At 41.8% G+C, this 17520-nt stretch overlaps 1 protein-coding gene across 3 annotated transcripts in view; it reads right to left on the bottom strand.

The window, feature by feature from the left end:
• Positions 1-1800: 1800 nt before the first annotated feature.
• Positions 1801-17520, bottom strand: part of PPP1R12A (protein phosphatase 1 regulatory subunit 12A) — a 181461-nt gene continuing 165741 nt past the window's right edge. For all 3 annotated transcript variants that reach the window (XM_053252011.1, XM_053252012.1, XM_053252009.1), the window contains one exon: positions 1801-4245. In XM_053252011.1, coding sequence (XP_053107986.1) covers positions 4159-4245 — 87 coding nt within the window. In that variant the 3' untranslated portion in view covers positions 1801-4158. The remainder of the gene's footprint in view (positions 4246-17520) is intronic.

The raw sequence follows: 17520 nt of genomic DNA on the forward strand, positions 1-17520 counted from the left end.
TAAGTTCAATTTGTGTATAATTGATAGCCAAGGAAATGCTGTTCCTTATAAATCTCAAGTCAGTCTGCAAGACAAAAGCCAAATTACCCTGGAAGGCTGGAATGTCAGGCTGTTCTCTTGTAATTATCTACACAACCGAAACATTTAATACATCCAACAGGTGGCAAGGAAGAAGCGAATTCCTGGTTTTTCTGAAAGATACACACTTTCCACAATTAACTGGAACGAGTTTAAAATGCAGGGGCAACGACACAAGCAAGATTACTTAATTCAACAGGTGTGGCATCTGTTCAGTTTTTCCACACCTTGAGGCAGCTCAGATGCCTTTAAAATATGCCAAAACATGTGAAGTTGTGTCTGGGCAATGTACACTCCTAATTTTGCCTATGGCATATATGTAATGCTACCTTTTCCTAATGCACTGGTACCTCCCCCCGCCTCAGTTTTAGTGCATGTTTTCAAGAAATGCAATTCAAGCACCATCATGAGTTTTGCTTACTACTGCAGTGCAGAGCCATACAATTAATAGAACATAAGAGATGGGCAGTATGATCCTATGCATGTTTACTCCTAAGTCAGTCCTGTGTTTAATGAAACTTACTCCAAGAAAAGTGTTTATAGGATTGCAGACTTAATCGAAAAGACTGAGTTTTCCTTTGACTTTAAACACGTTTTCTGAAGAAGCAAAATGTCTTTAAGTTTCGAGAATAAGAAAAACAATGCTTTTTCTGTAGGCATTGTGGTTTTAGAAGCATTTGTTTATTGGATACCACACAAGTGTTGCTAGGTTAGTTTTAAATGATGCAGTGCTCACAACTGGCTTTTCCTACATAAGGACAAGAGCTTCTCTCCAAAGCAAAGCTTATGACCTTATGTTCTGAGCATTACATTTATCAGCAGGCATGTTGCCCAGCACAACATTCCCATATCACACAGCAGTGTTAGAGAGACTTCTTATCCACTTCTGCTCCAGTGGAAAAATGTATCACTTTCAGCTAGTATTGTAAGAAAACTAACCTTCATTTCAGCTGCAAGGAAATGTTGTTTAAAATTAAGTTTAGTTTTTTGAAAATGGTATTATTAAATCACAATAAGATGACCACTCAATCATTTTCCATTTAGGAAAGCAGCAGTGTATGTAACAGAAAAGTAAGCAATCCAATTGTTAGTGTTTAGTTTGGGGAAGCAGTTGAGTCTCACATCTTGGCATTGTTTCCATCTTTCTCAGAGACAACACAAGAGGTAACAGCTAAATTATTATGGGGTCCACATGCTATATGAAAAGTAGAAGATTCTGCACCATGATGATTTACATTCTGCAAACGGAATGAAAATTTGTTAGACTGGGAAGAGAGGGGTGGGGCCCAGCACACACTAGGGAACAAAAAGACAATGCAACAAGCTAAGACCCAAAGAGAGACTAGGCCTGATGCATTTACTCAAACGTCCCTTGAACAACATCCTAGATATTTTTACGTTAATTACTGTTGAATTTCAGGAAAAGATTATTGCCTTCTATCCTGGGACACACTGACCAATGTTGCATATTATGTTGTTTGTATTTAACAAGTTCTATGGTTCTCATTTAAAAATTTCCTTATATTAAGGTGTCTGAAATGATCAAACTAATTTTTAGTGAAGAACTGAATGGAAATCTGGGTTTTGGTGGGCGAGTTAGTGTAGGCAATGAATTTTATATAAATCTTCTAGAATATTAAACTACAAAATCGTTCCATTAATTAAGCAACTGCTCCAAGATTATATACTTTTTACCATGGTAAAACAACACATAAAAAATGGTTCCCATGTAATTTCTGCATGCAGACAGGTTTATGTAAAATATATAAACATTTTCAATTTGTTACAGATTGCATAAATATGGCATTTTTACTGTTGCATTTACAGATGTGCAAACAAACACAATTTGATTACAATCTCTGAAAAGTACTTTGCATCCAAGTGAAGCAATAAAAAATGCCCACAAAGAATTTAAATACCAAGTGCACGTTTAAAATGTCTTCTCAGTAAAATTCACACATTTAAAATAGTTTTATTCATTTTATTTGTATATGTCAAAATACATTTATTTTATTTTTTTGCAAAATAGTGGGTTTTGCAAGTAGTTTCATGCAGATGCAAGGTCTGCTCAATACTACCAATAAAATCAACGCAACACAGTAGCCATTCAATTTTAAAGAATAAATAACCTATATATAAAACACTAAAATATTAGACACGTCATTCACAGGCATCCAGAACTTTACCAAATATAATCCACAGTATGCCTAACCTTTCTACCACACTGTTCAGTGTGTTGCTGCCACTCAGATGGATTAATTCTCTGCTTGGCTAGTATTAGCTTAAAAGACCACTAAAGATGTCCATCTTCAAAGTTGTTACTCATACAGACCTACTGTAACAAAATATCCCAGAACTATCCTTGTACCTTTAAAATCAATAATCCTGAGCTTGGTAGTAAGAGCAAAACCTTACATCTTCAGAAAACCTCCCCTAGTCCCACCGCCAAAACCCTCCCAACCCCATGAAAGAGGACTTGTGTCCTCCTCATCTCAAATAATCATTCTCCCTCCCCCCGCAAATGAAGTGAGTCCCCTCCCCAAGAAGTAGGCAGTAGAACACAATGACCTTTTAAAATGAAGGGGTACAAATTCACATTTAATATAGTATACAATATAATCAATAATACAATAGCTACTACAAGCTTTACAATGTACAATTTATTTTAATGGCTGAACTGTTCTGTGGTTTTAGGCAATTGTCTGTAGGCCAATAAGATGGTTATATTTAGTAGGTTTTAGTGAAAATATAAAAGCTGTTGTTCTCTAACAAAAGCTATCTTCACTGGAGTACTTTTTTAAAAGGCCACTGAAATGTATAAAATGGTCTGACTTGATGGTGGAATCAACTTAGTTGCTTCTTCACATGGCAATAGCAGTGTATATAATAAATGAGTAACAGGTTAGGTCTCTCTAATGACAGAGATTACTTTGGCTAGCACAACAGTTTTGGACAGCAATCAAATACAGATATGTGAAGTGTGGTAAAGAAGTTATACTTAAGTTTTGTTATGAGTGAACATTACTCAAATGAAAAATGGGAGGGTAAAGGTAAAAATATTATTTTCTTATAGTTTAAAGGTTTTTGCAGAGGGTGGCTCCATACAATGAACAATTTTAAAATTCTTTAAACCATAAAAATTCAATTGACGTTGTTAAACACTATTCTGGGAGCAGCCTAATTTGCTTTAGCACACATTTGCAATAGGGAAATATATTCAAGCATGTCATGTGGTGGTCTGAAAAATCCAAACTACACACATTAATATATACAATATCACTCAGTACCTGCTAAAATGTATGTGAAGGTTACAGTATCTAACGTTTTGCACTACAAACCTTTTGCTTTTTCTTCTTCTTAAAAAGTGACCAATAAAGGCAGAAGACAGTAATCTTAAAATAAACGATCTACTTCCAACTGACTTTTAAAGCATATTTTATAGGAAATAAATGCATATTGCACAACAGTGAAAGCAAATGTTCCACCAAATCTCTCTGGTTGGGAGTGGCTGGCTGGTTGGACAATACAGGCTCAGCTACACAAATTGTATTTTTAAAGGGATGTGTGGTCTCTGTAAATATAAAGCTGTGAAAACACTGTACAAGGAAAAAAATCTGGTACATGAATAATTAGAAAGGAACACACACAAATCCAAACTTAGATGCAAAAGGGGGGGGGAATGCAGTATAGAAAAAACCAGGAACCGTGACACAACAAAATAAAGTAACTGTCTGTGATAGCAGAAAGCTTTTTTTTTTTTTTTTTGATGCATGTGTTTATGTACAACTAAGGCTTACTGGTTAAATATCTGAGGCTTATCTGGCCTTGAACACTTTCCTTATATGCAATAGCTGTAAACAAGATTTCTCAGTCATTATGTCTTCTCAGCAGCTGCTTTAACACATGAAACAATGATCTTGGTTAAAAAACAACACACCCAGGTAAGAGGGCATTTGGCAGGATATCTGAAAATGACAGTCTCCAAGAAATCTTCCCAGGCTTCCAGTGACTGCCATGCTATGGTCCACTGGAGTTACTAATTATGTGCAATCCCATGATCTGCAGCTGGAGGAAACCATTTTATTTGGAAAGCTTGCTTATAACTCTGATCAAGGCCCCATTTTCATCTTTTAGCCTCTGGTTATCTGCCTTCAGGTCTGGTAGCATCTATCAAAGAAAAAGAAAAAGAGCAGGTATAACAAAGAACAACACAATGAACACAAATCCTTTTGTAGAAATTAGCCCCCCTTTTCTGCATGTAGAGCCTTTGGAATCAGGTGGATGGATAAAACAAAATAAAATAAAAAGATCCGATGACATTACTCCTGCTAACTGGGCAAAGAGGCACCTTTTACTGTGGTGATTCTCTTTATTTAGCAGGGGGAGAGTAACTGGCCCTATCCACCCCCAGCACAGTACTTCCAGTGACTTTTGCTGGTGTCTATCTTATGTTTCTTTTTAGAATGTGAGCCCTTCGGGGACAGGGTTCCATCTTATTTGTTTGTTATTTCTCTGTGTAAACTGCCCTGAGCCATTTTTGGAAGGGCAGTATAGAAATTTAATTATTATATTATTATGAAAATCTGATTAGCAGTTTAAAAATCAAATTTGCCACCTGCAGTAGCAAATTATTGTTGCTAAAAAATATGTCAAAAATAATCACTGTGGACTAGGGCATGAAATTATAAACTACCCTCAAAAGATTTAGAGCTGGTTTGGACAAGCATCTGTCAGCACACTTGTTTAGGGCAGGGTTGTGCTGAGAACATGCCCATCCTAATGTACTCTCAGGACATCCTTTAAATGGGTGAGAAGGGTGATAACCCAAATTGCTCCAAAAACGCTATGGGGTGAGTCAGATGATGAGTCCCTCATGCAATTGAAGGACATTCCAACAGTGTTTCAGGACAACTTTTACTGATTTCAGCGTGGGCACTCTCGGTGCGTCCCTGACCCTGATCGTGTGATGGACTGAACATCTTTGTCAGTCTCTGCTTACAAATGCAATAAGCCACTCACATGGAACCATGGTGGGAGGAAAGGTTACCAGGAATTCCATATGCAAAATAAGAACGCACATTTACTTAACAAGATTGAGCTCTTTCTGTGCAGAATATTATTTCTGCTTCATGCAAATTATTTGAGGGTGTGCTTCCAGGGCTTAATTCAAGCAAGATGCAACAGGTCTGGATACGGGAAGCTGTTCTGAACTTCAAGCTTCAGGGCTGGAATTGAAGAGCTTTGGTTGGGCATCTAAGTTCTGGTCACCTCATTTTTGAAAATAAAACTTTGGCGTGTCCATAATCCAAACATCCATTATCTATGGAAGACCCAACACAACCGACTTATGTATATGCCCATCTACACAAACACCTATGTAGACAAGTTACATGGTATATCTGCACAGTCCTAAGAAAATTACATATGCTTCATTTCCTTTGAAATAGATAAGACTTGAATGCTCAGTTAATGAACAAAATAATCCATTGGACACAGTTAGGCTTTCCACACTTTTCATTATATGGCTGTTGCTTTGCTCCAAGGGGACAGCAAAGCTGTCACCCTTCCTCTTATGTTTACTGAAATTCTCCAATACTCAGTGATCCAGAAGCAGGTAAACATTCATTTTCCAGTTTTGAGTAGTTCTTATTGAGCACCTCTCTGCTCTTTTCACCTTACTTTGAAGCTGAATAACTCTTGCAAATTTCTGTCTTAGAATCTAGAAAAATTCAGCTTCAACTCTGGAAATAACTTCTGTGCCTCTCACCATGTTACTCTGAATTGTGCTGATATTCAGTTAAAATCGATCAAGAGGCACCAGGAGCAGCACTGAACGTTATTCCTGCTACTTGTATAAAACTCTTGAAGGCCTGGGAGAACAGCAACATCAAATCTAATTGCTAATGAGGCAGAATAAAGAGAACCACACATTTTTCAACATCTCATTTTATATGCTGCTGTATAATATTCCTTTTTGAAGACACGATCTGTGTTCTTCTGTAACACTTTAGTCTCTGAAGTTGTCTGATGTGCCTACCAAACACCTTGCAAATGGCTCTTGGAAAGCATAAAGGTGGATGAGGGTTCATAAGTAACCCGGCATTTTAAATAGAACAATAGAATTCAACAGCTCTAGCAATGTATTTTTATCTGCATCATCATTATCCAAAAAGAAATTACAGGCAGAGTTTAGCCAGAGAAAGCTATTCTAAGATAGAAAGCGGTCTTTGCTTAACCAAGCATCCTCAACATGGACATTAAATTGTTGCCAAGCTACCTGGCAATGGGATGCTCCCACCACCTCTAGTAAAAAGGAAAAGGAACTTGGTCTGGATGCAGAGGGAAGAGTTAATTGTCTCCAGTGGCAGCATAACACTGTGTAAAGGTGCATTTGTTTGGCTAGGGAGGAGTTATGTATTCTTACCTGCGTGGAGGTGAAGGACATGCAACTGTCAGGTACCCCACTAGGAGATATGGATTTTGAAGTATAGATCTGAGCAACCAAAGAAGATGGGGAAAGTAAATGTGATCTGTTGGCACTTCTACTGTCACTGAAGGGGGCCTGGCAAGATGACTGAACCTCAGTCATTGAAAGAAAAGGTGACTTAGCCATTCACTTAAGTGTTAGACCACTGACTATTCTTGGAAGTATTTTTGCAGTTTTCCATTACTCTTCTCTTCATTCTCATTATACCATACTAATACAGATGGGCTTTCACTATTCAAAATAGCAAACATGCAAAGGATATAAAACTATTTTGGCTTCATCTGAAACAGAATTTTCTTTCTAGATAATCAAACAAAATGACAACATGCAAAATTTTAAATACTATGCATTAGACTAACTAGTAAAGCTGCAAAGCATTGAGTGTCACTGAACTTATTTATAAACCAAAACCACATCTAAAATAAAGCACTACTTTGGATTGGATTTGGAAATTTGTGCACAAAAGCTTTGCTAAACTAAGGCCTATTTAATATGAAGGAAACACACAGTGGTCATTTTAACCTGCAGTAGTTCTACAGCTAGTACTGTATTCTGGTACTACTCTGTGGTAGTTTACAGCATCCATTCAAAACATTAGCATTGCAGGGCAGCTGTATACACTTCATTTAGTTAATTTCAGCTTGTGTTCAGACACAGACAGTTTATTTTAAAGCAGGCCTGAACAACAACTGGCCCAGGAACTGGATCCGTCCCACAGAGATATTCTTGCTTGGCACCCAGATAGGAATCTCCTGCAGCAACAGCAGGAACAATGAAGCGGGGTGTGTCATGGCTCCTGCTGTTATGGAGGCTCCTAGCCATGGTTAAGGGTGTGCCGAACCGTTTTGAACATCGAATGGGTTCGATTATGAACCAGACCGGTCTCAAAAAAAGACAGCCGGCTCACAATCAAACCAAATAGGACTCTGTTCAATTCCAACTGGTTCAAACCAATATGAACATCTATGGCGGCCGCCATTTTGTCTTATGTGTTTACTAGTTTTCTCCCTTGCTGATTAGTTTTCTGTCACTGCTTTCCAGCTGGCTTGTTGTCATTCAAAACCAGTGTTTTTAGGTCAACTCTGCCCCCACTGGCTGTGGGGGGGGGTAGGGGGAACAAAAATGAAGGGTTTAAAGCCAGGCAGTGCCTGGCTGGCTTCACTCTGTCACTGGATTCTGGAGGAAGAGAGCTGGCCTTGCTGCTTTCACTGTACCTTGCTGCTGGACCCTGTTTGCCCTGCCACCTGCTTTGCTGGGCCTTCGACAGAGGCTCATCATTGTCTTTCCCCCCTCTCATTTGCAGTGCCAATTGCTTTTTGTTTTCTTAAGTTTCAGCACTCCAGTGAATTAAGTGGTTGCTGTGATTTTTCTTTAAGTTATTTTTTATGTGGTTGGATGGATGGCTGTCTTACTGGCCCCCATTGGTTGAGTGACTGAGCTCCTTCCTGGTCAGACTCCAGCTCAAGACACTGGATTGGTAAGCCCCAACACAACAGACCCCATTGGTTTTAGGTTAGAGTTAAATAGGGCCTAGTTTGGGGAAAGGGATGTCCTCCAGGAGGGTGCAGGACACAGCTAGGAAGAAAGTTTTAGGCAGAAGGAGGGGTGATGCTGGTCGGGGGCGAGAGGGGCCTACTCCCTAAGTTGCCATTGTCCTGCTAGAGATTGTTGTGTGCAGACTCATCCTATCTGGTGCTGCCTGCTCCTGCAGTGCAATCACCTGTGGCAGCTGAGTGGGGGGAAAGTGGGTGGGTGGGAGTGTTCCCCTGTTAGGGAAACAGCTCTTCTTTTGGTGGGGAAGGAGAAGGAGATGTTGATGGTTACTAGCCCAGCCAGATCTCTCTTCTCCATCCTCCCAAATCCCCATTGATGGTGCACACACCTTGTCTGATATTGAGGAGAAGAGGGAAGTTGTTCCAGGACCTTCTCAGCCCCAGACCAAGGTCGGTGGTGGCAGCAGCGCCCAGCAGCCCCAATAATACCACCACCACCAAAATGGTCAAGCACCAATAGCAGCATGGTGTGCGAGCAGTCTGAGCCCCGTCAAAGTGACCCTACACACGCCTGCACCCACTGCAGGGCACAAGTCAGCAGGGGTAAGGACCCTAAGCAACTTGGGATGTGGGAGATGATGAGGCACTTGCAATGTCATACCTGGGGATCTTTGCTCCTACTGGAAGCGCTGGTGTGCCCTTGACTAGCAGTGGCGAGGCACGTGCAGCTGGTGGGCACATGGACTCTCAAGCAGGGGAACTTTCCAGTTGCACAGTGGGTGCTGTCAGTGGGCAAGCAATCTGGTCAGCCAGACTCTCATCTCATTAGGGGAGATGATGGCTCTGGACAACCAGCCATTGGTCAATGCCAGTGGTGTTGACCAGCCACTTGTGGATGCTGGTTCCGCTGGCTGCTTGCCCCTGACTACCAAATCCTTTCAAGCACCACCTTCAGGTGCCCTCCCTGAACTGGGCAGGCAGGGAGGTCATGTCAGGGCTGCTACACACAGCAGTGCCTTATATGAGCTTCACTATGGACCTGTGGACCAGCCATAGCAGAATACACACTGCTTTCTTGTCCTTCATGGCACACTGGTGGGGGCAGGAGAATAAGGGAACATCTGCTGCTGGTGGCATGGCCATCCCCTCCCATGCAGCAAAGCACAGGTGGGCTGTGCTGCATGTGCTGCCAAACCTTTGTCGATGGTTCCTGGTCACCGACAATGGTGCCAACTTAGTGAGGATGGCCCGTCCGCTGCAGTCTGTGTCCATATGATGTATGGACTCTGCATGAGGCCATGACAAATACACTTAGCCTGAAGGAGGCTAAGAACAGGTGACGTTGAGGACTCCCCACTGAAATCTCTGCTGCTAACATGGCTGCTCTTGAGGAGAAGTGCCACAAGATAGAAGCCACTTCCAGCAGAGTGAAAAGGCTAGGTGGGAGCTCCAGGAGAGGCAGCGTAAGCTCTACCTACCTGAACACCTGATTCCTCAGGACATTCAGACTTGGTGAAAATCCACCTTTTCTTTTGCTCCAGCACCTGCAAGAGCAAGAGGTGCACAGCAACACTGAGCCAGACTCTGCCTGCCACTCTTCTCCTGGAGAAGACGATGGGTGACCTCCAGACCTCACTGACCACTGGGGAAGCACGTGCCCTGGCAGGTCAGTTGAGGACTGGTGTAGTGGAGTGGGTCAGCAACACCATGGGTCAATTGGAAGAGCATGTTTTGTTTTGTGCATGTGACCCAAGGATAAAGCGCAACATCGTAACCCCTGACGAGGTGCCCAGGTGCAGGGAACTCCTGGTTCAAGAGGTTAGGCAGGCCAAAGAGAGGAAGCTGGGTCAGAACCAGGAGAAGGGTGCTGGAGTGCCTACTTCTGAGCACTCCACCAGCAGCAGCAGCAGCAGCAGCACCACCACCACCACCACTTCCCGAGCCAGCAGTATGGTGTCCCTGGCAATTTCATCTTCCACTCAGTGGCTCACGCAGGGGTGCACTGGTGCCTTGCCAGGGGTATGGGAGGAACCAACTGAGCCCTGTTGGCACTGCAGAGCAGTCTGTTCTGCAGTACTTGCAGGAGCTGGTGGTGACAGACCTGGAGATGGAACTGGTCCAGTTTGGGGCAACATGTTGCCAACTCTCGCTGGACTTGGCAACGGTAGATAGTTGGTTCCTCTCCTGCCTGCCAAACAGCGTCCAGAGCAAGAGGGTGTTCTCCATGGCTGGGGATCTGGTGACACCTCATCACTTGTGCTTGGATGCTGGCTGTCACCCCCACCCACTGCAACACCAGTGTCAGCTCACCCCACCCTGGCCAACCCGCAAACCAAATGTGTCACAGTCTGCCCGTTAGTGCTGCGGACACACGCAGACATCCACACACACGCCCAGAGGCCCAGCACCAATCAGAGGCCATGGTGGTGAAAGCAGGTGGCTTGATTTTTGTGTATTTTAATTTTACCTTTTGTATTACAGTTAACTTTTCCCCAAAGAAGCAAAGAGTCAGACACAGCTCTCCCTGCAACCATGGCACATGAGTGTGGACTGGTGCCCTGGCATGTGTCAGCCAGGCAGGCTGTCAGCACAGCCAGGACCCAGCCAATCTGAGGCCAACTTATCCCAGACACGAAGAGAAGACTTATCAAGTAACTATGCAGTTGCCTTTTTCTCATCACTGTTTAAATGATGAGAAACCCTGCTAACTTGGCAAAGAGGCACCTTTTAATGTGGTGATTCTCTTTATTTAGCAGGGGGAGAGTAACTGGCCTGATCCACCCCCAGCACAGGACCTCCAGTGACTGTTGCTGGTGTCTATCTTACATTTACGTTTAGATTGTGAGACCTGTGGGGACAGGGAGCCATCTTATCTTATTTATTTATTATTTCTCTGTGTAAACCGCTCTGAGCCATTTTTGGAAGGGCGGTATAGAAATCAATCAATCAACCAATCAAATAAATAAATATTCTCACTGTCACTGTGCTATTGCTGCTGCTAATGCTATCATTGATGACTGACTATCTGGTTTTGTTTGATCTCAGATGGACAAGGGCAGAACTTGGTTGCCTGCCTGTCTTAAGACTTGTTGAGGTGTGGTCTGTGAGATCGTAGTGCGTCGAGAAATAGACAGTTGAGCTCAGCTCAGTTCTTTCTAGCGTGTGAACCATTTTCTTGGTGACTGCTGTGAGATGAGCTCCATATCTGTCCTTGAGACTTCTTGTGATCCACTCATTACTCTTGTGGTTGGCTCTGTCTGCACTCAGCATTGCAAAGTGTATTCACTTCAGTAAATATGTGGCTGAAGAAGTTCTAACTGAGCTCATATTTTTTCTAGGTCTATATGTCAACCCTAAGTTAGGGTTGACCTGCTGACCCAGAGAAAACTCAAAAATTCCTTAAAAATTGCCCCAACTGTTTTGTGGTTGGGTTTTAGGTAGCACCCATCACACCCTACCAACCAACTTGCTTTGGTGTCCCTAGACTCTAGCCATGGGGATTAATGGGCTGGTTCGAGTTCCCATTATTCCCTAAAGGCGAACCGGTTCAAGGAACAAACCAGATTGGCTAGTTCAGTCAAACCGGTTTGTGAACTGGTGATCCAGTTCAAATTCAAACTGAACCATAGAAACTGGTTCCACACACACCCCTACTCTGGCCTCTCCTTGCTGACAGGCAGTAGCAGCTCAATGCAATTGGCCATTTGAGATCAGAAGAGATGCATGTGGCAGTGATGAACCAAGGAGCAGCAGCAGTGGTGATAGATCGAGTTGATTTTAGCAGTGGCAGCATCCAGCAGGCACAGAAGTGCACCCCAGAAAAGCAGAACGTCATTCTTTTAGTCAGTTCCTTTTTCTCTGAAGGGGGCTGTTCTTTCAAGAACCTACCTTATACCACCATCCTACGCAGAAAGACTGGGGAGCTAGCTGTGAGGTAAGGGACTCTTCTTTCTCAGAATCTTCCTGGCCTGAGCCAGCCCTGACTCCTCCCTTTGGCCTTGACCAGTGGAGAAGACTGGTTGCTGGAATTATTTATGCCCACATGAGCTACAGTCCTGACTTCCCTGATAGGCTGCAGCTGCATGGGGGCCAGTTTCATCAGCCAGGCTTCTGGGGAGTTTGGCTTAAAATGACAGAGGTGCAGCTGCTGGTGTGGCCCTTGGTAAGCAGGCTGCTGGCAGACAGCTGCCAAAGTCGGCTGCCAAAGGGGGCTGGCCTTAGGTGTGGGACTCAAGTCTGAGGGGAAGTTATGCTCAAGGTTCTCCAGTTATACTTTCTTTCTTTTTTAACTTAGGTTTTTTTGTTTTTGTTTTAGTGGTTTGTACCAGGCTGCTCACAGGGATGTGTCTGGGCTTTTTTTGTTAAGGATGGAGCAAGGGGCGCGTTTAATGAGATTGTGGCAGCTACGTATCTCAGCAGTGGTGGAGAACAGAGGACTGGGTGTTGACAGGCCATCATCATCATCATCATCATTATTTATTCGATTAATGTTATTCGATCCCTGTTAATTTTAATGTAACTATTAATGTGCTGAAAATATATATAAGTCCCCAGCCCCACGCAACAGGTCATGGTTGGTTCCAGTACACCGGGGCATTTGAATTCTACACCCCTGCTTTAAAGTACTTTGCAACTACCAGGGAGGACACATATACAAAACTTTATCACATATCTGAATTATCTACCTTGTGCAGTAACGTAGTGTTATCAGCTCAATAGAAAAGTGTCAATGGAAACCAAAAAGGGTTACTCTCTTCTATTCCCCAATACTCTGGGATAGGGAAAAAGGCATTTTCTAGGAACTGAAAAAGTTATCTCAGTTCTATAACTCATAGGGTCCTTCTATCTGGCATGAATCTCCACTTCCACAACTTTAGTCATATTCAACAAGACAGACAAACAAACATGTAGAAAGGATGCTTGCAAAGGTCAAATTTCAATATCTCAGAGTTGTGACCTTTCCAATAATGAGACTCCACTTTAGAGCTATAAAAGTTAATGTTTCTTCTAGCTTACTGACGCGGCTGTAGAAGGCGTCAAATTAATTATAAGGTAGATATGAAATTTGCTACTTTCGTGATCCCTTGAAGTGAGCTGCAAATGCATCTATCTGCCCATCAGTTCCACTGTTCTTTATACAGTGGTCCCTCGACTTACGTAAATAATCCATTCCGAACGCACGTTCGGAGGTCAAAATTTTTGTAAGTCGAGGAGCGCACCACGGAAGTCTCAAAACACTCGTAATTCGAGGAAGCCGCATCTAAACGTTCGTAGGTCGAGTAAGCTGATTCTAAACCGGCAACTACTTCCGGTCTTTTTTGTCGCTCGTAACTCGAAAAAAACGTAAGTTGAGTAGTTCGTAGGTCGAGGGATTACTGTATATTGCTATTCCTGCGGCATCCTGGCATTCTCACCCTCCCCCCCTCCACACACACAAAAAAATCCAAGTAACAAGAACTGGGAATAAAATCTAAAATAGCTGATACTAGGAATAAGAGTCTTTGATGTAGGAAAAATTACTGAAGGAGAAATTTTTAATTCCAGTTAGGATCATGTGGATTATATTGGAGAAAATCCAGACTCCAAAATATAAACTATAATTCTTAAATTACAACACTGTCTTGGATACAATACAAAAATATTGTAACGGAAGCACTGCCCATCATTCATCTCTTTTAAAGTGCTGATGCAACATTTGACAAAATGTTCCATTGAGTTGAAACACCATGTTCGGCACAATGTTTCACAACCACCCACTGGGTTTGATACAGCAACCCTAGCAATAGATATAGCATTCCTGATGTTTCCCTACTTAAGTAGAATGCTAGTATCAGAGGCTCTCAGCACAAATGCGTCTTAGTTTATCAGTAAGTTTATATTCATACTTCTTGCAATAATATTTATCTTTCAATGATGTGACAATTTGTTGCATTCTGTTTTGAGAAGATTTTAATTTGGGAGTTCCTCAACATTTTCATGTATATCCAAGGAATGAAACATTACTGGGATGTGGCAGATAGTATTTTAAAGTTACCGGGCAATATCTAAACGAGTTAGTCACGACTATGGAAATGTATTTATTTATTTGATTTCTATACTGCCCTTCCAAAAATGGCTCAGGGCAGTTTACACAGAGAAATAATAAATAAATAAGATGTATTTATAACATGATACATGTTAATCATGACTGACTTAAGATCCATTAATCTGAACGGGACTTAGTCATGACTAACAGTCTGGATGCTGTCTGCTATCCCTAGCACCTACAGGCTGAGATCCATCAATTTAACACAGAAATAATTAGCTAATCATTTGCAATTTGAAATAGAATGGCTTTACATTAGCTCTAAACTACAACAAAAATGCTTATAGGCTAACTCAAACTTAGAAAATGAAGCTCCTGGACAACTAAACTATGCCATCAAGGAGTTTGTAATAAGGCAGGATTAGATGTCGCGCGGAGAAGCTGCACTTCAATATTCAAGCAATGTCAGTCTTCAGATATGCAAGCATTAATAGCGGGAGATGCAGGGCATGGTGATAGCTGAAGTTCAACTAGCTCAAGTTTAACATGTGCCTGGCTACAAAAAGAGAAGCAACAAGGTAAGTAAATAAGTTCACAGAATTAGATGCCTACAGGCACCTGACAGCTTGGTAACCACTCAGATTAAATCCCTATTCTCAGCTAGCAGTCGCTCATTTAAATGCCTCAAAGCCTGAGCATGCTTTACTTGAAATGGTTTTGGAAGAATCAAAGAAACAGGAACCAACATGTGAGAGAAATGCAACTGTAGTATGTTGGAAAAGGATCGCAGGTGAGGACAACTAAAAGAGAGAGAAAAGAGATGTAAAGAGATGCTCCTTTCCTTAGCAGCAGGAAACTCTATGTGAATGGAGAGCAGGTAAATCGCATACTCAAAGCTTAATTTTAACTAATGCTTTAACTTTTTCTGTTTGCTTTGTTGTAAACCGAACAGAGATGCAAGTTTTGGGCCGTATAAAAATATGTATGTTAGTTAGTTAGTTAGATAGATAAAACTTTATTTTATTTAAGAGCAGCTAGTGATCTCACACATCTTTCCAAAGGATTTCAATGCCACTGCAAAGAGTTATTCTTGGAGTTACAATCACACAGTCATATTACTAACATAACCAACAAGGTGCATGTTAACAGATCAATCTATTAAAAATTTGAAGTGTGATAAATATATGCTCAAACCCAGCCCTGTATTAACAACTAGAATTTTCATTTTCTTTAACAGTTACTGGAGGAGAGAGTTTTAACTTGAATGTTATTTCCTTATGGGGGTGGGGACAGTATTTAACTCTGTTAGTCAAATCAGGCATATCCTTTTCATTCTTTTTGCAAAGACTGCATACCAGTGTTCTCTCTAACCTTTTTCATCTGTGTGCGGAATTAGATTTGTTCTGGCGGCAGTATCAAGGCAGTGTGTGCACACACACATTCAGGGTGGGACCTTCCTGATTCAACCTGAGCGGGCTCTAAAATTGACTGAGCAGACATCAAAAAATGTGTGAGCTCGTGCACATGCGCACACCCTTAGAGGGAACACTGCTGCACACTATAGAATAAATCAGCATTCAAGTTATTGATTACTGGTAATATCAATAAGGGATTAATATTAATAAAGCATTTTCTTTGCTTAAGTATGGATGAATCAATTCACTTATTTAAAAGAAAAGAGGACAAATGGGGGAACTGTACTATGGCAATGAGGGCAAAAGGCAATGGGCATTTGCAAAGATTCCAGCTAGGCTATATAGTTCATCATCAGATCAGTTCACAATCATGTGGTGCTGTACAACACATTTCTCTTTATTCTTGGTATCTGAATATAATGTTAGCTAGCCCAGAAATGGGCTCATAGGGGAAGCCTAGTGGTGCTCCTCAACACTCAAATGGCACCTATGGACAGAGGCACCTTACACCTGCTTCAGGTGGTGCACTGGCTGTGCTCTTCCCTTAGTAAACAAAAAATCTTGTCTGCTTAACATGCCTTGGGAATATCCTAATTAGATCATGGTATTGAACTTAGTGAGGCTGCCTATGGAAATAACTTTTAGAAAATTCAGCTTGCTCAGAGTATGGTTGGTTGTTGTTAGCTGGTGCAACGCACAGAAATCATATTGCACCTCTTCTGTGAGAGCTGCACTGGGTTCTAATTACATTTCTGGATGCAATCCAAAGTTAACCTTTAAAGCCCTAAATAGTTTAGTACTTAAGGGAATGCCTGCTTTTATATGAATCCTTCCACATGTTCAGACCCTGAGAGAGCTCCCTCCTCCAAGTACTCCAGCCCTGTGAAAAGCCGATGGCTATGAAAAACAGAGCCTTTTTAGTAGTGACACTCATTATGGAGTCTCCCGATTATGGCGCCCCAAGGACAGCACCCTCTTGACCTTCTCTGAACAATTGTTGAGTTTTGAGGAAAGCAGCTAAATAATGCTTTTGTTGTTGCCCTTTTGCCAGTAGTTTTATCTTTATCAAGCGCCATTCACTTTGTTTGGTTGCCACATAAGGCTGCCACCTGTTTTGCCACTTGGAGGTCAACACTGTTGTGTTCAATTTGAAGTAGGACAAAAGTAGTGCATGTGGCACATGAAGAGGTATGGGGACTGAACTGTAACAGTTTTGGGTGGGTTATGGAGGCTAATGTGGCTAAAGAGATACGGGGAAGCTGAAGTAGGCAGAAGTATCAAAGGAATTTGTCATTTAAAAAAATTCTTCAGTAAGGTATCTTAGAGCTTAAGCAAAGCTGAGAAGCAATTCAAGTTCAATTTTTGTTTTTGGTGTTCTTTACAGTTTTTTTTTTTAATTTATGTACATTTTACCAGTATGAAGTTTTACCTAGGGGTGGCATGCTGAATTTCAGAGGCATATCTATAACTGAACAAGAGGGAGAGGGGACACACCAGCTGACTAAAGCTTCCTCTTCAATCTCCCTCTCATGCCTCTCAGAGGAAGAAGATGGAAGCCAAGGGCTTGGCTTCACTTTTTGAACCAAGGGCCTACTCCAACCTTGCTACGCCCTTGCTGAATTTAGCTGGTGGCCTGGATTACTCTTGTTAAGCCCAAATTTTAAAGGAATTCATTTTCTATACTAAAATAGAATCTGTACTTTCACAGTAAGGATAAGTGAGAACATTAATGTAAGAGCATCCTGTGGGATTAGACTAGCTCCCTATCAAATCCAGCATCTTGTTTGTTTAACAAATTTTAACGCATTTTTTTATTTCCCACGGTGGCCAACTAGATGCTTCCAAAAAGTCCACACTCAGGGCAGGAAGTCAACAACCCTCCTGGGCTTTTCCAAAACAAATGGTATTGAGTACCATGAGAAAATTGGATATTCCACACCATAATGACTAATAACCACTGATAGACCTATCCTCCATAAACTGGACCAATCTTTTTAAAAGCCATCTAAACATCTTATGGCA

Source organism: Hemicordylus capensis, chromosome 5 (assembly GCF_027244095.1).
Source record: "Hemicordylus capensis ecotype Gifberg chromosome 5, rHemCap1.1.pri, whole genome shotgun sequence".
NCBI lineage: Eukaryota > Metazoa > Chordata > Lepidosauria > Squamata > Cordylidae > Hemicordylus > Hemicordylus capensis.